The 23,778-nt window shown below is 38.4% G+C and overlaps 2 protein-coding genes across 3 annotated transcripts in view; one reads left to right on the forward strand and one right to left on the reverse strand.

Annotated features, from left to right (window-relative positions):
- Positions 1 to 23,778, reverse strand: part of LOC145665078 (uncharacterized) — a 186,071-nt gene that overhangs the window by 52,351 nt on the left and 109,942 nt on the right. The gene's annotated exons all lie outside the window — the stretch shown is intronic.
- Positions 1 to 23,778, forward strand: part of LOC145665076 (uncharacterized) — a 41,651-nt gene that overhangs the window by 1,495 nt on the left and 16,378 nt on the right. The window contains exon 2 of one of the 2 annotated variants that reach the window (XM_081732342.1): positions 12,513 to 12,661. The exons of the other annotated variant lie outside the window; for it this stretch is intronic. Coding sequence (XP_081588468.1) covers positions 12,513 to 12,661 — 149 coding nt within the window. The remainder of the gene's footprint in view (positions 1 to 12,512; positions 12,662 to 23,778) is intronic. 2 annotated transcript variants of the gene reach the window in all.

The following is a 23,778-nucleotide window of genomic DNA, read 5'->3' on the forward strand; positions in this document are numbered from 1 at the left end:
TTTTCTGTCATCGCTTTTCTCCAGTATCAAACATGTTTTTTTCAGAAAGTTTTCTACTGCTCCTTTAACTTGTCATTTGGAACAGACAGTAGTTGACGGAATAATAAAAGGAAAATTGTTATATTTGAATCAACAGAAGAAGGAACGTAGATATTGTGAAATTTCTTTCAATACCTTTTTATATTCTTTTACTCGAATATAACAAATTGTATTTTTATAGAAGATAAAAACTGGGCGTGCCTACCAGGTCTCAGACTATGATAGGTATACCATGAGTTTACTATAAACTTTCAAAGTATATAAATAATAGTTCAAATTATTTTTGTCACTCAGAAAATTGGGGGCTGGCCCCCCCGGCCCCAGGCTAGATCCGCCACTGATTCAGATGCAGTTATCTGATTCGGAAACTCCCTAGTTAACAGGTTAAAATACATAATTGTTAATGCATGGCTCTATTCCCAGCCTCGATGGTGAATGGGACGATAAGCTCTGTTCGAATCAATCAGATGTAATTACATACACCGTAAAACTACTAATGATGAAAAGTAAACTAGCTCCATTTCTTGTGTATTTCAACTTCTTAAACTTTTGTCACTCGCGCGTTACTAACATAAGTACTCGCGCGTTTGCTTTTTTCCAACATTGACATTTTGAGATACAAACAATATATTTGTTAGAGCATAAATAACATTATATCTATTGCGAAAGAGAATCGAGTTTTAAAAATAACTGACACTTCAGTCTGAATATGCAATACAGATAATTGTTTGTAACTATAAGATTGTATCTGTAAAACATTTTCTGTCTGCTTGATATGATGGTGTACTTACAAGGGACATCACCCAATTGTCCGGCTCCGATTTCAACGATTTTTTTCTAGCTGATAGAGGACATATATGTATTATTTGTCATGACAGAAATTTTTGCCATGGTGCATGTTTTCTATTTTTTTTTTTTTTTTTATTTAAGAGTTGAGATGTGGTTATTAGAGATTACAGCAGAAGTTCCTTACTAACCTTTGTAAACGAAGCGTTAATGAAAGAACAACCATGTAGATACATATAAGGCCTAGGGGGAAGCTGTATGGTAGGTATGACCTTGATGGCAGCCATCTTGAAATCCGCTATTTTGAATTAAGGTCAAGTGTTTTAAATGGGAATAGGATAATATGATACATAATTTCGGGCTAGAATTTAATCAGAAAGACAATGGTGAAGCTAGTTTTGAGATACACTCATTTGGGGAGAAGTTACAGACATTTAATTGTTCACTTACTACGTGCGAAAGTTCCTTACCTCCGCTTCTAACCCGCGTATTAATGATAATAAATGGAGAAAAGCTTCGGTAATACATATTATGCCTAGTGGGAAGTGATACAGTAAGGATGTCCTTGACGGCAGCTATCTTGAAATCCGCCATTTTGAAGTAAAGTGAAGTTTGAAAAATGGAAACCATAACATGTGACACCTCATTTTAATAGCAAATTTTCCAAAAAAGCCAATGGTATGGTTGTTTTTGCTCTATGATTAACGAGTGTGAATTTAGGACTGCTAATGAGCACCAAACGTCCATTATTCGATCTTTCAAATTGGCAAAACTCCCAATTTTCACCGCATGTTTTAAGAATTCCAACTGGCACTCTGCAATTGTTGCCATGGCTCATGTTTTCTAAATTTATTACATTTTCCGCTATCGCCGTGTCTTACGGCTCACAGAATAAGCGGCACACATCACATGGGTCAACGCCTCCCTTAATCGTGTTATAATCTAATATAATATTTGGATTCCCTGTAGTTTCATCTACAGTCCCATAATCATGCATACCGGACAGACTGCTTTGTTTATCTTAGGAACGTATGAAACGAAGGCTTTATCCTTTCGGAGTCCGAATACACAACTTCCCTGAGGTCTGCTTTTTGAACGAAGATATTTCGTTGATACTCCCTTCTTGTTCTTCTTAATTGTCCAATGAAAGTAATTTTCTTTTGAAGCAAATAATCAACCAGAGTTTGAAGCAACCAATTATCTGTGGTTAAGTTTTTGTTTGAATTTTCAATGGGGACAACCAGCCGTCTCACAATTCCAGTTGGCGTATTTGATGCTTCATACGGTCCTGGTGGCTGCTTACTAGAGTAAACTTCCAAGTTTGCACAATAAAATGTTTTAACATAACATAATACGAACACCTTAATGCCATATTTTGCGGGTTCTGTTTGGCATATATTGTATAAATGAACACCGCCCTCTGAATGGATGCAACATCTCGTCAGTAGTTGTAAACTCACTAGAATCCCATGCAATGGTTGACAAAATTAGTTAGAACATTTCGATTTGCTGCTAGCTTGTCAATCTCTCTTCTTTGAGGTCGGGTTTCGAATGGCCCTGAGCAGCAGTTAAAAGCGCGTCGCGTGTAACTCATTGCTGCTCTTCTGATTGGAATTCCTGTTCCCTCACAAGCCGACCATCACCATGTGTTGCTTTCTTTGTTGCAATCAAATAAAGAATAGCAAATAAAGTCTGTTCTTGACGTTCCTTTACAGTCGCGTTCTCTGTCGAAACTTGCTCTTAATTTGTCCAAACACTTGTTAATACATTTTACAATTTCATCAATCATGACTATATCATGACTATAAATTTTAAAAAAAATCTTAAGTGATACCCTTAGCACTGGCATCTTTTTTATTCACTTTGTCTTTGCCGATACTACCAATTCCTTCTTCCATTCGGTTTTTCTGTCTTTCCCAATGAAACAATCTTCACTATTTTCACTGTATCTGTAACTCACATCCATATCGTTTGCATCTACATTGTTCCCATTTGCTTCACTAACACTATCATGATCAATATCATCTTCATCACTTCTTCATTACTTAAATCCGCATCACTTTCAGCAGCTACTAATTCTCGATAATCAACATCAGACTCATCATCAATATTGTCAAGCTTGTTCTTGTATCTCACTTGTATTCAAGAAGCGAGACATTGTTTAGAAAAACAAAACTTCACTCATAAACAATAATGATCATATTAACGATCGCGCGTTGGAAAATTTCAAACTCCACAAAAATATATGGTTGCTACTTTCATCACGGAACTGCTCGCGCGTTTGAAAACAGAAAAGCAAACCCAAACAAAACTATTTTCTCAACCTGTCCCGTCAGTGAGCTTTGAGGTAGCAGAGAGGAAGGAACCACTTGAGGAATAACAGTGGGGGTGACTCCGCTAATGCGACCGTTCGTAAACAGCATTACGTTTTATTCATCTCTTTGCTTTTTACCCAACAGTGCGAGAGACAAAACGTTAACTTTTGAAATAAAAACACGATAATGTTTTATGATGCAATGAAATTGAAGTATACATCTGATTTCTATCATTTCTAAAGCAAATAATAGTTCCTTCGACTATTCATTTTCAACGCGAAGCCATTGATCTATCGTAAAATTAGAAACTGAATCACACAGTGCAACCATCAGGAATCGAACACTCGTATCAAATGCTTAATGCGCGTCGCCAACAACATACCCACAAGAAAACTCAAAAATGTATGAAGTTCCGCAAGTATAACGGGAACGGAATTTACTGAGGTCTCCATGAGTGTTTCCTGTCTTAAGGCTACCCTACTTCACTGAAAAATTGGCTATTCTCTAATTGTTATTATTTTTATAATTATTTATTTGAATTACTACATATTTGCTGTGACTTCGCTTGGTTGCTTTCTCAGTAAAATTTCAGAAGTAGGGTCTGAATCATATCAATTTAAAATATGCTACATTACTATTCATTCGCTCCCTAAATGCTGACAAAACAAGCAGAAAATTACATACATAAAATATTATTAAATTACGAAATTAAGATATGCATTAAGAAAGTATTTTACTTATTCCTTCATAATCAGTGGCGGCAATAAGGGCCCCGCAGACCCCGTGGCGCGGGGTGGCCCCTAAAAAGTACGCTCACCAAGCACCTTTTACAATTCATTTAGCCTATAATTTTAATGCATTTTGAAAGTGTTTCTCCACAGCCTGTAACTAATTCTAACAGTTTCACTAAATTAAATAATGAAGTAATCATTAAAATTAAATAATCAGGTAAATAATGAGTGTGAACATGAATGTCAAGTTGATCTTTACGATTTTCCAAAGATTTTGTTTTCCATGTAACATTTGTATATTGATTTTTTTTTTTTTTTTTTTTTTTTTTTTGTAGGTAGAGACAAATAGCGGTCTAGGCCTGTCTTTTCCTTTTCACCAATTTTATTATAAAATTTCTAAGTACAGTGTCTTTAATTTTCAAAGAGTAATTAATAGTATATTTTCTCCTAATTGACCAGATGAAGGAGATTCGTGTTTTGCGGGTGCCCCTTCAGCTCATGGCAGCGTTCAGAACACTTGCTAGGTTATAGGTAAGATTTATGGGAAACCCCCTCAGCTCATGGCAGCCTCATGAGCTTTTTTAGTTGTAGTTAGGATCGATAGTCCAGTGCGACATAGGGCTTAGGAAAGGTGTACCCCTAGTTCAGTGCGACCTTGGAGCAGGTAATGGTTAGTCGGTCAGTGGTCAAACTGATGCCGGATTCCTCTGTGGTTCCTCTTTTATTTGTCCTCTTCGGGTGGTTTATCCTTCTTGGGATCCTTTCGTGTGGTCCGTCTCATTTCGGTTTCCTTCGTGTCTTCCTCTTTAGTATATCGTCTGCTTTTGTAAATAATGGCACATGTCGTTATACATGTGCTTTCGTTGTAATGTGGGAAACCTTATAATATTGTTTATATTAGTCTATTATGCCATATTTTCGTTATCGTGAATCTTAGACTACAATTACCATGTATTACAATAAATTGTCGCGTATTTCAATAAATTATTGTGTTCGCTGGAAATATCTACCAAAAGAAAAACAATTCGAGACATTGGAACTTGTTAATTGAAGAAGACAGTTGCTTCTTGAGTAGTTTGCCGGACTTGACTACTGACTTACAGCTGTGCCTCACACTTCCTTTCACAACTGCTGCAGCAGACAGAAGTTTTTCAAAATTAAAAATTACCAAGAATTATTTATGGAGCACCGTAACAGAAGGTAGATTGCGTGCGTTTGCCATTTTGAGAATCGAATATGAAAAAAAAAAAAAAACCGGATAAAATTATAGACAAATTCTTGCTCCTGAAGAACTGAAGGTTATCGTATAAACAGCTCTTAAAAATGTTGTGTTCTATTCCATTCCAAGTGAAATATAGTGATAATGATGCTTACAATAACGTCTCCTTAGTTTTATTATGTGTGTTTGTGTGTTGCGTGTTCCGATGTGACGATACAAGAAGAGTTTTCATTCCGTTTTATTCTAGGCAATGAAAGTAGTATATTTTACGCTAGTACACAAAAATATTCTACATTAATTTTTCTACATTAACTACGTGTGGAATGTAGTTACAATATAATCCCGGATAACCGAAACCAGAATTATCCAAAATCGTAAATCCAAAAAACATGTACTGTACTGCACGGGAATAGTCTAGAGGATGGGGGGGGGGGGGGGGGGCGCAAGGCTATGCCTAATCCATATGCTATAAAGATAAACTATTACAGTACTAACTACATATAGATGTACTGTAGTCCTAAAAATGTTCATTTAACTTACAGAAACTAAAACCTGAACCAGTGGCGTAACAAACCTTAAGTCCTGAGCCGACCTTAACGCCATATGTTAACGACTGATGGACCTACGAGCACCTGAGTTGCGAACAGGTGGTCATCCCATTGCGTCACCCTCTCCCAACAGGCGTATCACTCCCCAGTTTTCCTCACGACACTGGGCAGATGCCAAAAATTTGGAGTACTCCAGCGGAGGATTGGACCCGGGATTACGTGGATATGAATTCAACGCTCTAACCACTAGAGTATGGAGCTCTTTAAGTTTAATAAACAGCGTAAGTGTTGCCTACAAAGAGAGCTTTCAAGTTATTTTATCTTCAAAACATTTCAGATAAATAAAAAATACTGTAGACTTAGTACAGGCCCGGTAATGGATGTCCATGACTTAACAAACAAACAAATAAATATATCCGAAATAATCCCCCTACTTTAGTTCGGTTAACCCTGGTTATACTGTATTATTATTATTATTATTATTATTATTATTATTATTATTATTATTATTATTATTATTATTATTATTATTATTATTCGTAGTAGTTGTAATCATAGTGGTAATACTGTTAATAATGTAAAATGGTACAGCGGGGGACACTTCTAAATGGTACAGCCATATGGAGATTTACGGGTAAGGTGTACCATTTAGAAGTGTCCCCCGCTGTACAATAGTACGCATATAGAAATTGTAAATGAAGTTCGAGTAACACATGGCCTTTTGTTCAGTTTTTGCGGAGGGGCCCCGAAGCCAGTATCGCCGCCACTGTTCATAATAATGTATATATAACCATGGGCGCCCGAAGGTGGGGGCCCCCCTCTGGCTCACTAAAACAACTTAAATTTCTTAAGATGTTCTTAATACCAATAAAAATATCAAACGTACTATAGCAACGAGGAAGATGGGCCCCTCCCTAGAAAATTTTCTTCGGGCGCCCATGTATATAACCGTCGCAAAGAATAGTGCAGAGTTGTACTGCAGAGTTCTGTTACCCTTAAAACAATTTGACTCACGTCAGTCTATTTCTCCAAAAAGAAGGTTTTTCCTCCCACCTTCATCGCGTGGAGCATACTAAATCAGCACCCTGCTAAGACGGCCCGCCAGTCGCAAGGAAGTAGTTAAAAAGCGTGTTTCACGTTGAAATTATTACATTGTGGATAACAGCAGGAGTTGAAAGATCTTTTGCGTGAAAAAGAGCCAAGTCATAAGACACGAACAGAGAGTAACGTCATGCATTATGTGTTAGGCTATGTTGCCAAATCTCTAATATATATTAATGAAGAATACTAAAGGAATCTATTAGACTTTCGTTCGATCCCTCCTCCTTCCTATTCACGAATAAATGTCTCTCCTTTCCTTTTCGTGTTTATTGGGAAGCCATCTGACTTGATGATAGTTTCTCGTAGTTACATATTTCTTTGATTTCATATACATATTATATATGTATCGTGTAAAGCCAGAGTGAACCAACTCCACTTTCCGCCGATTTGCGGATTTAGTATTATTTGGGTAGTGTAGGTACGGTGTGGTTCAATTTTATAGAGCCAGAGAGAACCACCGGAAGAGTGTGTAAGATAGCGACATCAGGTAACGAAAATATCACCGTTCGAAAGCAAACTGTATTTGTTTGTGCCATACTGAACTAAGAGACGTAGATCAGGCTGCCAGCAGAAGCAATCGGAAACTAAGGGCCAAGAAACTAACTGTAATAACATGGAATTTCAAGAAGACACGAGTGATATTAGTGTTAGTGGATCGGAATATGCTCCTAGCACTGATGAAGGTAAGGAAAACTGTTACTACTTTTTTAAAAGTAATATGTGATATTACTACATTGTTGCTTTCCAGTCGCTATATGTTAAGAACAGAATTGTGCCATAGTGAACTAAAGAAAGTTGTTCAAATAATCTATAAATGAAGAATTTGATACATACAAATTCGCCAAATGCTAGAGATGAAGAGCAGCTACATGACAGTGAAAGTACTTTTGGCGAACACATGCACGCAATGACTCTATGCATTAATTTTGGAGATAGTTCACTATGAAAGGATAATGTATCTATCGGGTCGTTCTGCTTCCGGTTCTCACATTTCGCTGTGCAATGATTCGAGCGTTGCTAAGTTGCCAAAACAGCTGAATTCTTCGCAAAGTGGTTGTTCTTACCACGGAAGAAAACGACCCACTATTTTCTTGTTATTTTTGTAGAAGCGAATACATTAAACATTTGTAATGAATCAGATATGAAATTCTCTCTGGTCCCCCTGAACTGATCCTCTGGTGTTTTTAATCAGAAATGCGGTTCCCAAACAGACATTTGTGTCAGTTCATATTAACAATTGTTTTCAATATTTTACTTCATTTTTGTCTTATTGGTAAAAGAGGAATTCATTGTATTTTATTTTGAATTGTTATTTATGGCCAATAGGCAACTAATGCTGAGGTCAAGAGAGGAAAGGGGAAGGATGTGAAAAGGCAGCAGTTTTGGCCTTAAAGAAGGTACCATTCCCACATTCGCCTGGTGGGACTGTGGAAACTCAGGTAACACTTCGGTCAGGATGGCCTCTCGTAGCAGGATTCGTTTGCACGCACGGCACCTAGTGCTGCTTGGCAGGCAGCCACTCTACTCCTAGACAGCTAGGTAAATTCCAGTATTATTTTATTCTTTTGATAAAATCCAAACGATATGGTTTGTACACAAATCGTATTTCACTGTTGCAGGTTGCAGCAGCAGCGCCGAGGACAACTTACAATCCATGTCCACAATGCAAATAAACCAAAGAAAAAGGAAAGACAGATTCGGCAGAAACTCTGCAGCTTGGAAGAAGAATGTAAGGAAAGCTAAACGTAATGTTGGTCTTCCATATACTAATGTCGAAGGCAAGAATGTTCCAGGAAAGCTGTTTCGTCCAGCGCATTGCTCATGTTCTTTACAGTGTTTGTCCAAACTGAGCATCAGTGATATGAAACACAATTTTGAAACGTATTACGTTACAGGAAGTTGGGAAGCTCAAACGGCCATCGGTGCACAGTATCAGTGTAAAGCGACGACGCATCGACGTACTCAATCTCACGAATATTTCCTGAAGAATGCTAGTGGCGAATGTATTCGAGTGTGCAAAAAAGTTTATGGAAACCCTTACAGGTGGATAGTGCGCGAATACATCGTGCTTTAAAAAAAGCTGTCGCAAGGAGAGTTGTGTGATAAGAGAGGTCGCCATGTGCCAAGCAATAAAACTTCTTCCGAGCATAAGGCTTACGTAATAAAGCACATTAAGTCATTTCCCACCTATATCAACCATTATTGTAGACAAACAAATGATGCTCTGTATCTATCTCCCGGCTTAAACTTTACCAAGATGTACAACCTTTATAAAGAAAAATGTAAATTGGATCATGTTTCGTACGTAAGGAGACGGGTGTATGACAGAATATTCCGAACAAACTTTAATCTGAAATTTAAGCTCTCACAAGTAGATACATGCAAGACATGTGACGCACTAAAAGTTCAACTCAGCTGAGGAGCAGAAAAGTTCCAACGCAAACGGAGGTTTGTTGAAGAAGTTGAAACGATATGTGGAAGTTGTGAGCACAATGAGATGTAATGACTTTAAGGCAGCTGCAGAAAATAAAATTACATTTTACCTTCAAAAGACATTGCCAGTGCCACGTCTGTCAACTAATGTAGCCTATTATAAACGTCAGTTATGGGTTTATAACTTTGTGTTCACAACATGGGAAAGAATAAAGCCACAACGCATGTTTGGCATGAAGGCATAGCATCAAGGGGATCACAAGAAGTTTCGTCTTGTATTCTGAAGTATATTTACAACCACGAATTTCCAACAACACATCTAGTTGCATGGAGTGATGCGTGCGGTGGTCAAAATTGAAATTTCAATGTTGTGTCGATGTGGATGCGCATTGTACAAAGTGACACGAACCCATTCGAAGCGATTCAACATAAATTCCTAGAGTCTGGGCATAGCTTTCAACCCAACGATCGCGATTTCTCAGACATAGAAAAGCATCTTAAAATTGAGACTTCCCTCTTTCATCCTGATGACTGTTCGGAAGTTATCCGAGATTGTAGATAAAAGAACAAATCTGAAGTAGTGCAGATGACTAGTGAAGATATGATATCCACCAAATTATTGGAATCTGATCTTGTAAACAGGAAAGTGAATTCGAATAAGTGCAAAGTTCCATGGTTGAAGAGAAACGAAATAAAAGTTGAAAAGTGTATTCCTGGAATAATGTATTACAAGACATCTTTCAATATGAACGAATATGATTCCATAAACTTTAACAGAAATGTGAAAAGACGACCAAAAGATCTGGGTTCAGTACTTTTATCCTCTTTGTATCCTTCTGGACATTCCATAAGTGCAGCAAAGAATACATATCTTCTTTATCTCCTAGTTTGTTCCACCAGTTCAGCACCCATTTTACCAGAATCTGCAATGAGTAGAAGATTGTCGTGCTGAAGATCATGAACTTGAATATTACCATAATGATGGTTTCGACAATGATCATGAATTTGATGACATCGTATAAAGGGTTTTCGTTGTTGCATCCCTAAGGTTTGAAACATTTTCTAAAACTATTTTCCTGTGATATAATTAGGGATGGGCAAAATCGGTTTTTATAAAAACCGAAACCCGAAAAACCGACATTTCGGTTTTCTCCAAAATCGGTTCGGTGAAAACTTTTCGAAAACACATAAAACTATTTCTGTGGAAATGGATTCGGTTTCCGGAGAACAACGAAACACCATTCTGGTCAGAAATAGAACAAATTTTGAAAAAAAACGGAATCGGTTTTGAAGAAAACCGAAACCGGACCAGGTAAAAAACCGAACCGGTTTTGGACAAAACCGATAACCGGTTTCGCTGAAAAACCGAAACCGTTTTTTGAAAATTTTCAAAAACCGGTTTTGGTTTTTCTAAAAACCGAAAAACCGGTTTTTGTGCCCACTACTAGTTATAATACGTAGTTGAGTGCACTATGTACAAAATCGTATGTAAGTATAATGCCAAACTGAACTAACTACAAAGCACTGTTTTCCGATATATTTTTCATGTCACAAAACTTTTTTTTTCATTCAATACTTTATGTACACATTTTTGGTTCTTTTGTAAAGCAAGTTCCGAAAAGAAACTAATAAAATCAATGTCTAGCATTTTTCAATATAACGCCAACGTTAACCTTAATTTTCTCGGCAGCATCTCCATCAACTTGGAAAGCACTATAAGTTGGGTCGATGAGTCCCACATGATTTCACTCTGAGCCAGAATGCAACCCGAGCAGACACCTGTGTTTCTTTGATGTCACGTCTGAGCAAGGAGCCATTTCTGGATAGGGTGTTTACATGTGATGAGAAGTGGGTCCTGTGCAAAGCTCCACGGCGCCGTCATCATTGGTTGGCATCCATATAATACCAGTTCCAAAAAAGCCGAAACCAGCACTCCACCAGAAGAAGGCCCTCCTGCGTGTTTGGTAGACTGCTCGCGGCGTCGTACATCGGGAGCTCCTAGCAGCTGGTCAGAACATCAATGTAACTGTCTACTGTTAGTAGTTGAGTCGTTTTCAAGAAAAACTCAAAACTCTGGAGCCAGCAGTTCTGAATCGAAAAGCGGTCCTGTCGTTACAGGACAACACTAAGCCCCAAATGACTAGAATGACCCGGCACACCACTCTACGCCTTGGATGTGAAACACTATTGTATCTGTCATACTCCCCGGACTTTGTATCGTCTAATAATCACCTGTTTCATTTATTGGACAAACACCTAAGAGGACACCAGTTCAAATTCCTAGTAGAGGTGCAATATGCACTTGATACCTTCTTTGCTTTCCGACCCACCAAATCATATTGCGCTGGAATTCAAATCCTTCCAGAACGTTGGCAGAAGGTCGTCGATGCTAATGGTGACTACTTTTTATCTTCCAATTACGTCTTAGGTGACATATCGATGTTCGAAGGTGGTGGGTGAAAAAGCAACAGAACTTTCTTGGTTACCTTTATATTTAGAGGTGTTAGACTCCGAATCGGTAGTGGACTGGTACAGATATATCAATGGTGGCGCCATTTCAACTGGTCGTTGAGAAGGGAAGGTATTATGCTATTCTTGTTATAACTACCTCATGCTGTCTATAACCACGTTGTTTGTTGAAGTTATCTTTCTTTTCAGCAGCAGTTACTTAGAATGTGGATCCAGTGGTGTACGCAAGGAGGTTTCGGAGCTTTAAGCCCTCCTGGACAAGATATTATGGAAAAATAAACATTTACTATATACACACAAAAGTTAGGCGTGCTCTGAAAGGATATGAAATTGAAGACTTGAATCCCCCTCGATGATGAAATTCTGCGTACGCTACTGTGTGGATCGAAACTTTATGGTGAACCAGTGCAATGCGCTTCGATTCTAAAGCTCCCCATCGGGATCGAACCCGGAATCAAAGCCACTCCATTAACTATTCGGCAGTAAACCAAATATGTTTTTAACTGTAATATGACATAATTCTGAAATAAAGATGCACGCACTTACTTCACACAAACGCACTCTTTCATTTTTATGATTGGCAATATCTTCGTTTTTATTTTAACGAACCCACGAAAAGTTATTACGAACAAACATTTGCAAGTTGTTAGAATTATTTTCTGTGCTATTCCAGATAAAACAATGTAAATATCTCTGGAAAATTTATTCATTTAATTTTTGTTATTGAATACTTATTTTAAGACACGGGGCTCACCGTAAATTTACCCGGTTGCCTTGGTGAAAACGTTATGGGAATTGTATAGTTATTGTATGATTCTTGTGTAGGATATCGCATATTTGTTTCAAATAATTTTATATTTTCGTATTACAGGAGAAATTTACAACGCTACTCTGAACATGAAAGGCAAGCACCCAGTCACGGCCTTAAATGAACTTTGTGCAAAGCGAAAGTGGGATTGTCCTTCCTTCAAACTAGTTAAGGAAGACGGCATGCCTCACGAGAAGAGGTTTCTAATGCAGGTCAGTTTCTAAGTAATTTCTGTACCATCTGATGAGTTAGAATACACATAATGACCACAACAGAAGGAAATAAACTCTCTGAAGCAATGATAGTCTGCTGGCCGATCCCAAACGTTTCAGTATTCGAGCGCTTCCCTAACCAGCTGTTTTAAGTTGATCATGTAAAGTGTACAAAAAATTTGGGCAAGTCTTTAATTTCCCCATTTGATGTCGAGAACAGAACCCAACCAACTCTTGCGGGGCTTGTAACCCGTTCCTACTACTACTACTACTACTACTACTACTACTACTACTACTACTACTACTACTACTATTACTACTACTACTACTACTACTACTACTACTTCTATTAATACTACTATTACTTTTACTATGGATCCGTATAGTAAAACTCCATGCTTATTTTAATGAAAAAAGTGTTGTGAAAATTTAAAAAACTTTCCTTGGTCAGGGTTTGAACAAACGCCATAAACGATCTTCATTACTAGTATGTTGCGCTAACACGCTTTTACTTGTTGAACTCGCTTTTTCCAATAACATAGAATGACAGGGACGTGAACACAGAAACATCGAGGACACTTAAAATTCCAAAGGCTCTCCCACCGGGGATAAAACCAGTGGCGCAAATACACCGAGCTGCCGGGCCGTGCCCCGGGGCCCCAGAGGTTTGGGAGACCCCGCCTCCGTCGAAATAAATGAAAAACGTAAATGCTAAATTCAGTCTATCACAAAAAGTATTTTGGAAAAACGAAAAAAAAAAATAACATACTGAAAAACCGTGATAATGATGCTATATTTCTTGACCTACCTGCTCAGTACGTGATGACGGCCTTTTTTCAATCAAGACTACCCGCAATGTGTCTCATGCTAAAATGAAAAGTAAACATGATGTTTAGTTGGAATAAGTTCCTTGAAATAATAGCAGCAGGGGGCGAGATTTAAACGAGAAAGAGAGGCTATTTTATGGTTTTTTCCTTCCGGATTGATTGCTACCAAGGAGTTCCTCGTTCCACCCTCCGCTAGCTAGGAAGGACAGGAACCAGTTGCAAAAGTTCACACGCGCCGGGCGATCGGTGTCTCTCAGTTCATGCACGAACCGAAATTTTGTACGGTGACTTCCGGAGAATCTTGTGAGCGGAACCCACGAACACGTGGGCTTGGTGAGCTAGTCGTCTAACCGATTTCTTTGGACAGTGCAGCATCACGTCTTGCACCTCTGCCATCTTCTCTGCGGATGTGACTGTGGATGGTCTACCTGATTTTGGACCATTATGAACGCTTCCGGTCTTTCGAAACTTGGTGATGAGATTCCGTACAGCATTGCGGTTAGGCGTCTTCACTCCTGGGAACTTTGCTGCAAATGCAGCTTCTACTGCTGAGGTAAACTTGTCTCCATTGCGGAACACATGCTCCACAAGAAACACTCTGTTCGATCGTCAGCATGATGACCTGGATTACAATGATGTCACAAAAGACCTTGGTCTTCAATCAAACCGGACCTCTGAACAAATACAAATACCTGGTCAAATATGGTTCAAATATGTTAAAGAATAGAAAATGTTGTATCACTAATTGACAATCATATCAGTCATCACTTAGCACGCAACAACATGGCACTGCATAGTTACTTTCTGAACACCCGGTAATTTCGGAGTTTCAGAGGTGTCCAAAGCGTGGAACAATGAATTTCAGAGACAAATATTTTTAAGGGACCCTTTAAAGGGACTGTCAAATCGAGAGTGAACTGATTGTCGGTTCGTCAGTCCCTTTGGGAAATCCCTTGCCCATGCATTGCACAGCTTTGAAACACGCATTTACAAATAGACCAGGCACTACTTTCAGTGTGACGTTTTAAGCCGCAGTCTCTACACTGGATACTTTCTTGAAATATAATTTTACAAACAACATGCAACTTAAAAACTATAAATGCTATTTAAAATATGTACCTCGAAAAGGTTCTGCTAAATGATGTGCTTGTATGTCAAAAGTAAAAAGGTTATTATATGACCAACATTTTACTTTTCCTGAGGGGGGCTCCTGGCCAATGTCTGCCCCGGGGCCCCGCCTGGCCTTGTTACGCCACTGGATAAAACCCGGGACCACATACACCAAAGGCGCACGTGCTAGTCAGTAGACAAGCGAGGAGGGCCTTCAGCAGGTGGTGTTTACTTTCTGCTATTTGTAGGTCATGGCTCTGTATCGGCCAATAAGATCAGAAAATATCTACAACGTTTGGGATCCGCAAATATACGGGCTGCGAGTGTGTTTCATGCGGGTCCCGAACATAAGTAATAAAAACATTTGTTTCTTTTTCTTTTAACCGTTAATAGGATCTATTTTTTTTCTTGCACAGGCGATCGCATGTTTGCTTTATATAACTATTACAAAATGTAAAGCAATTAGAATGAGGTTGTATTTGATAAAATGAAATGAAATATTCACGCAAATCAAGAGATAGCAGCTATAAAATGTTTTCAACGGTTAAAAGCTTCATTAGTAACTTTACATGATTATCATTATATACGTGATTGTATGCTTGACTTTTAACCTGAAGATATTTTTTGTAATTTTTGCTTAGGAAGATTATTGTGAGGACGTTGGTATCAGTCCTTTTTTTTTTTTTTTTTTTTTTTTTTTTTTTTTGGAAAAATGCATATTTCATGGAGTTCCTTTCAAGTCCGGCGTTCCCAGAGTCATAGAATGTGGTTAATTGGTGTGTGAAAAGAGAACAGCTTAATATATCCAGAAGGGATGCCCTGACACGCGTTTGACCGCAAAATTGTATTTGAGCAGTAGTCGCGAAAAGCTCAGGAGGACTTGCCGACGAGTTTCACGCATAGACAACAGAAGTCGTTTCGTTTCACACCTGTAGGAATCAGTGACGACGCCAGCTTTAAGTTCTTAGGGGGCAAAGGAGGGGCAGATACATTTTCGGGGGGGCGGCTATTTGCCATACCAAAAATGACATATTTATTACGTTTGACTTATTTTACATTACATTGTGTATTTCGTTGCTGTTTTCATATTAGACCTAATATGATTATAAAGTAAACTTATTTCAAGTAAAATTTGTAACTAACAAATAAGTAACGTCTGCATATTAAATATTTTTCAATGAAATTTTTGAAGCCTAAACATAAATTGAATTACTTTCGCGTATGCTACAAGTAAGACATTCGTCTAGTACTATATGCTACGTATCTCTCTCTCTCTCTTTATATATACAGGGTGAGTCAAAATAAGTGTTACAAGCCAATATCTTGCGAACTATCCAACATTTAAGAAAAATATTAAGAGACACTGTACAATACAGAGGGGCCTAAGAAATGAGTCAAACATTAGATTTCCCCCGCCCCCCATTTTGGGGGGAGGGGGGTGAACGTGAAATTTTCAAATGGGAACATAGGTCGAGTGATACCTCGTTCGAAAGAGCTTGAAAAATTGAACAATTTTTGTAGGAAACAATTTTTGATATGGGGCACCGTTTTCAAGATGGGCCCCAAAAATGGTCCTCTATCCGATAAAATTTCCACTACTTATAAATAAGTGTTACAAGCCAATATCTCGCGAACTATACATCATATACGAAAAATATTAAGAGACAATGTACAATATAGAGGGGCCTAAGAAATGAGTCAAACATTAGGTTTCCCCCGCCCCCCATTTTGGGAGGAGGGCGGTGAACGTGAAATTTTCAAATGGGAACATAGGTCGAGTGATACCTCGTTCGAAAGAGCTTGAAAAATTGAACAATTCTTGTAGGAAACAATTTTTGATATGGGGCACCGTTTTCAAGATGGGCCCCAAAAATGGTCCTGTATCCAATAAAATTTCCAGTACTTATAAATAAGTGTTACAAGCCAATATCTTGCGAACTATACATCATATAAGAAAAATATTAAGAGACAATGTACAATACAGAGGGGCCTAAGAAATGAGTCAAACATTAGATTTCCCCCGCCCCCATTTTGGGGGGGAGGGGGTGAACGTGAAATTTTCAAATGGGAACATAGGTCGAGTGATACCTCGTTCAAAAGAGCTTGAAAAATTGAACAATTCTTGTAGGAAACAATTTTTGATATGGGGCACCGTTTTCAAGATGGGCCCCAAAAATGGTCTTGTATCCGATAAAATTTCCAGTACTTATAAATAAGTGTTACAAGCCAATATTTCGCGAACTATACATCATGTACGAAAAATATTAAGAGACAATGTACAATACAGAGGGGCCTAAGAAATGAGTCAAACATTAGGTTTCCCCCGCCCCCCATTTTGGGGGGAGGGGGGTGAACGTGAAATTTTCAAATGGGAACATATTGTAGGTCGAGTGATACCTCGTTCTAAAGAGCTTGAAAAATTGAACAATTTTTGTAGGAAACAATTTTTGAAAATGGGCACCGTTTTCAAGATAGACCCCAAAATTGGTCCTGTAAGAGATAAAATTTCCAGTACTTATAAATCGGAAACGGCTAAGTAGAAAAACATGAAACAAAAAATGAAAAAGGTAAACGCCATAGGCAACGTGGAATGGTGTTGTCGTGGTGCCCCAGGACCCCATCATGGGGCCCCGGGAACAATTTTAAAATTTCAAATCTGAATATAGGTCGAGTGATACCTTGTTCGATAGATTATGGAAAACCAAACAGCTTAGAAAAAAAAATTGTTTTGATTTCGGGCAAGCCTGTTACAAAATGGCCGCCGGAAATGGTTCCACATTCAGATAGAAAGTGCAGTGTTCAAACTGAGTGTTACAAGCCAATATCACGCGAATTATTGCATCAAATAAAAAGTGTTAAGAGTCCATGTACAATACAAACAGGCCTAAAAATATGTCGAACACGAGGTTCCATCATCATACTGTAAGTGAATAACAAGTAAAATTTTCGGAGGCAAAATCGACCTATAACGTAATAATAATAATAATAATCAGTGGCGTATTTACGATTTTGTTTCGGGAGGGGCTTTGCCTGAAAATGTGAAAATTCTGCAAGATATTTCATATACTTTACTATAGTAAGTAGGATTTCGGGGGGGGCTTAAGCCCGGAAGCCACCCCCCTAAATACGCCACTGATAATAATAATAATAATAATAATAATAATAATAATAATAATAATAATAATAATAATAATAATAATAATAAGAAGAAGAAGAAGAAGAAGAAGAATACGAAAAATAATAATAAAACTAGTAATAATAATAATAATATGAATGAAAATAATAAGACAATGAATAATGGTGTTGGGGGAATGTAGAAGAAACTATCGTAGCGCGGCACGAATGTATGCAATGCGCTATCCCCAACGCCAACAAACATCTCACATGGCATTTCTGCGATTGGAGAGACGTTTGCGGCATCATGGTAGTCTTGTCCGGGGACGAGGTAGGGGTCGTTACCGCTCTGCAACCAATGAAGAACGTGCAACAGGAATATTGGCAGCAGTGCATGTAGACCCACATGTTACCACGAGATATCTCGCTCAGGCCAGTGGAGTTAGCCAAAGATCTGTAGTGCGTATTTTGCACGAGTACATGTTTCATCCGTATCATATCATCTTACATCAGGAACTATCTGGCAATGATTTTCATGCCAGATTGCAATTTTGTCTATGGTTGGAAGGTATGGAAAACAGACAGCGCAACTTCATATCCACCATCTTGTTTAGCGATGAAGCTACATTTACAAACACAGGACACGTAAATCGACATAATATGCATTATTGGGCTAGGGAAAATCCACTATGGCAGAGAGAAGTTGCTCATCAGCATCGGTGGTCTCTTAATGTATGGTGTGGCATCCTTGGTAACCATATCATTGGGCCATATTTTTTTGATGGACGTCTTACTGGGGATACCTATGCCGCATTTATCAGTGATGTACTATACCCGGAGTTGTTAGAGAATATTCCTTTCGCTGAACGTATAAGAATGTGGTATCAACATGATGGTGCTCCAGCACACAACGCACGTCAGGTCAGAGCCTTATTGGACCACCGTATGGCGAATAAATGGATTGGGCGTCGAGGTCCTATTCACTGGCCTCCACGATCTCCTGACCTAACCCCACTTGATTTTTTCCTCTGGGGTTATGTTAAGGATCGGGTAATGTCCAACGTACCAACAACTACTGATGATATGAAGGCGCGTATCCAAGGTGTGTGTGCATCTATCACTCCAGAGATGCTACATGATGTACGAACATCCCTATGCCGCCGCTTACGGAGGTGTGTGGAGCAGGATGGAGGACATATCGAGCATCATTTGTAACATGGTAAGTGTTGAAATTATTTGCTTTACAGTGATTGAAATTACAATTTTTAACATCGCACATACCCGTAGAATTACTAAACGTTATCCTACTACTTTACAGGATATTAGGTTGTGGTAATGCTGTTGTGACAGGCTTGTCTGAAATCAAAACAACTTTTGTAGTAAGCTGTTTGGTATTTCACGATCTATCAAAGAGGTATCACTCGCCCTATGTTGCGATTTGAAAATTCCATGTACACCCCTCCATACAAAAGCGGGACGAGGGAACTTCTTTAACACAAATTTCAGGCCTTCTGTATTGTACACTGACTCTTAACACTTTTCTTATTTGATGCGTAGTTCGTTGCGTTGATATTGGCGTGTAATACTCAAATTGAACACTGCCCTTTCTATCTGAATGTGAAACCATTTTTGGCGGCCATTTTGAAACAGGCTTGCCCAAAATGAAAACAAATTTCGTACGAAGCTGTTTGGCTTTCCACGATCTATCAAACAAGGTATCACTCAACCTACAGGTATATTCCCATTAATAATTTTGAAATTGGTCCCGGAGCCCCATTATTAGGGCCCTGCGGACACCACGACAACATCATTCCATATTGCCTATGATGTTTCCGTTTTTCATTTTTTGTTTAATCGTTTCCTACTCATACGTTTCCGATTTATAAGTACTGGAAATTTTATCGGATACCGGACCATTTTTGGGGCCCATCTTGAAAACGGTGCCCCATATCAAAAATTGTTTCCTACAAAAAATGTTCAATTTTTTAAGCTCTTTCGAACGAGGTATCACTCGACCTATGTTCTCATTTGAAAATTTCACGTTTACCTCCCTCCCCCCAAAATGGGGGGCGGGAGAAACCTAATGTTTGACTCATTTCTTAGGCCCCTCTGTATTGTACATTGTCTCTTAGTATTTTTCTTATATGATGTATAGTTCGCAAGATATTGGATTGTAACACTTATTTATAAGTACTGGAAATTTTATCGGATACAGGACCATTTTTGGGGCCCATCTTGAAAACGGTGCCCCATATCAAAAATTGTTTCCTACAAAAATTGTTCAATTTTTCAAGCTCTTTCGAACGAGGTATCACTCGACCTATGTTCCCATTTGAAAATTTCACGTTCACCCCCCTTCCCCCAAAATGGGGGGCGGGAGAAACCTAATGTTTGACTCATTTCTTAGGCCCCTCTATATTGTACATTCTCTCTTAATATTTTTCTTATATGATGTATAGTTCGCGAGATATTGGCTTGTAACACTTATTTTGACTCACCCTGTATATATATATATATATATATATATATATATATATATATATATATATATATATATATATATATATATATATATATAGAGAGAGAGAGAGAGAGAGAGAGAGAGAATGGGAATTTACCAGGAACTGCTGAAAATGTCATAGTCCAATCCAGAAGAGGTGTAGGTACTAGGTAGAAAAATGAAACCGTAGTTTAGAAAAAAAACATATCTCTGTATGTACAAATACAAATTTTCATATTAATAATGAAATTCTTATTGTTTCTCAGGCCTCTGAAGTGATTATGTGTGCCCAAACAGATAATTTCACGAACATCCAGATCCTAACTGTTATAACATTTTTGTTCCACGAAGGAAAGTCACCGAAGTAAATTAATTAGGTAATCAGTGAAACGCCACGGGACTCTCCTCTGTTATATATAGTGGTAAAGAAGTGATTTAGCATAAACGTGGCGATTTCTCAACAAATTATGCTTTACATCCAGGATGATTAAAAGCAATGACTCTTCCCGAAATCATGGATGCAATTTGTGACATTATTCTTGAAAATTGCAGGATTTCAGCCAGTGGTGGATATAGCCCGGGGCCGGAGGGCCTAGGCCACCCAGTTTTTAAGTGACAAAAATAATGTATATAGTTTTTAAAGTGTATAGTAAACTCACGATATACTTATTATAGTCTGAGGTCTGGCTGCATCCCGCTTTCTCAGTTTTTACCTTCTCAGCAAACCTTGTGTCAGAGATTCTTAGCATTTCTTTGGAACTCGTCGGTAGCATAAGTCAGAATAGTTTCTGTATGCGCAAGTTCTCGGCATAACGGGTTTCCAAAAAATCTGTCAGGAGAATAAAAGAGTGACGGCATTAAGAGAAATCTTCTTCCAATTTGACCGTAATGCTGATCAATTTCGCTCACGAATAGTAATCATGGACGAAATATGGTTGTGCCACAATGATCCTGAAACGAAACAACAGTCAATGGAGTAGTAGCACTCATTTCTCCCTCGCCCCAAGAAGTTCAAGATACAGAAGCAGGTTGAGAACTGTTTGCAATATTCTTCTGGGATAAGTATGGAATCGTACTCATAGACTACCTCCGCAACGGTCAGATATTTAATCCAGAATCTCTACATTACTTACAAAACTGAAAGAAAAATTCAAAGTTCAACGCCGCGGAAAATGAAAAGAAAGGATTTCTGTTCCTTCAGGAGAATACACCTGTCCATCAAGCCCCTGCAAACACAACTGACATTGCATAATCTAGGATTTCAATCTCTAGATCATCATTCTTATTCCGCAGATTTAGCTCCGTCTAACGTGTACTTATTTCCCAAACTTAAATAACACTTGAAAGGACGCCATTTTAGATCTGATAAGGGATAGTGCTACGAACAGTGGTGCGAGCAAATCTTCAGATTTTTAAACTTTTCTGCAAAAACTGGAGCACTGTAAGGGGTAGTATATTGACTCTTGGGGGAAGTGTAGCAGAAGTAAAACTTCACCATTCCACATGCACTCCTTCTGGGTTGGGCTACGAATTTTTCAGCAGTTCCTAGTCAATATGGTAGACGTCACGCTAGTACTTTGAAAGAAAATAAGTAAGGGAGCACTAGTATATACCAATTACTAACGAAAGATCACCACTCTGACAATACGTTTTATTGAGAATCAATTTAATCCTATACATTTATTATTATCATTTGCAGGAAGGGAAAAGACAACTCTTTTTATCCCCTTTAAAAACTTAAGCCCTGGTAATTGCTAACTAAGCTATTATAAGCACATCCTCTGAATATTGAAAGCCGAGAATAATGTTTCAGAAAAAAGAAGTATAGAACCTTTAAATAAAACAAAATATGAAACTGAAAACTTCAAAACTGGATAAATACAAACAAGTTATGTAATTGGTTTTACCTTTCTTTTGTTTCTAATCGAAGTTGATCCAATGAGAAGAAAACAAGTCGACCACATCTACTATTGTTCGTAGGCACAATAATTAAAAATCATAAGAAAGAAGTATAACTAAAATTTACCTCAAAAGGCGCTAAATTAGAAAACAGAAATATGCGTGCATACCCAGACGCTCAAAGAAGAAAGCTTGAAGACTAATCTGCCACATAGTAAATGCATGGAAAGTAGACTACAATTTGACAATGAGATTGGTTATGATACTGATATAAAATACTACATGTAGAATGTTGAAAGATTGTAGGAGTCTGGGGGGGCAGTCTAGGTGGCAGTCAGGGGGGCAGAAGTAGCTACTAGGGGGGCGCTCGCCCCCTTGCCCCCCCTCTGGCGTCGTCGCTGGTAGGAATTGCTGCAATTCGGGAATGCAAGCAATTTGCGGGCAATGTTGGAGAAGGAAGGAACTACAGGAACTCAAGAACTTTTCAAGTACCACGTTAGATGTCACCCTTCACTACGGCGCATGAAGTGGGCTGAAACACTATGCTGTACCAGAGTGGAGCTATTTTTGTCCCTGCCAATGTTGGAGACCATTGAGTTCATTGAGAGCCCAATGAAGCATTTCATCCACTGTGTTTGCAGGATAGAGAGGATTCTGTGATGGTGGGGGCGCTTTTCGTACCATGACTTGGGGTCCTATTCCATGCAAGTCAATGTCAGCGTCAACCATCATCTTTATTTGGACATTGAAAGTAATCAGGTGCTGTCATTTCTCCAAGAACAGTAGAGAGTCCAATATTCCAACATGGTAATTGTGCATAGGATTAAAATCATTCGTACACGGTTTTATATATTCAGGTACTCTGGTGCATCTTCCGTAGTCTGCAAAGTTTCCTGATTTAAATTAATCTAAAAATCTGTAGGATTACTTGGAGACAGACCCGCAACTAGAGGGGGCTAGGGGGTCTGGACCCCCCCCGAAAATTTTCTTGGCATCATTATGTGTTCATTTAATACAAAAAATAAAATTTAGATATTTCTATGAAATCTATTACAATAAATTCATTATAATTCCCATCCACTTTACTAGCGGTTTGCGTTGACGCAACGCGAAATTTGTGTATTTGTTTGCCGTAGTCAGCATAGCGTATGTAATTGATTTTTGCCATTTTTGTGTGTGTTGCGTTACTGTGCGCAAAGTTTGCGACAATTATAAATGCATGGATTGGAATGTGCCTCGAAGTTAGCAATATAGACTGAAAGGGTAGGATAAGAATTACGGCTATCAGATAATGAGTAATTATTGATATATAGATGTTTAGAATTATTACGACTTTGGTCTCCCCCAGCATATTTATTCACACCCCGCAAACTTTTGTGGCTGGTTGCGGGCCCACGTGGAGAAGCGGCTGAAACGCTAAGGTAAGTCTCTCCCTATTTCATCGGAGCTACAAACATTGGCATACACAGTTTCTAAAAGCTCTTCCGGTAACTTGGAACCTTAACATTTCGTGACCTTTCCGCTGTCTTAATTTTTTTTTTTTTGCTGGTAAAAAGAATGTATTTTCTGCATGAATAGATAAATATTTCAAGAAAATAAAGTGAGTTGATTTTGACTTTAACATCCCTTTCAGCAGCGAGGCAATATGAGACCTGCACCTACTGATT

This window comes from Thermobia domestica, chromosome 11, assembly GCF_964235325.1.
Source record: "Thermobia domestica chromosome 11, izTheDome1.hap1.1, whole genome shotgun sequence".
Lineage (NCBI taxonomy): Eukaryota > Metazoa > Arthropoda > Insecta > Zygentoma > Lepismatidae > Thermobia > Thermobia domestica.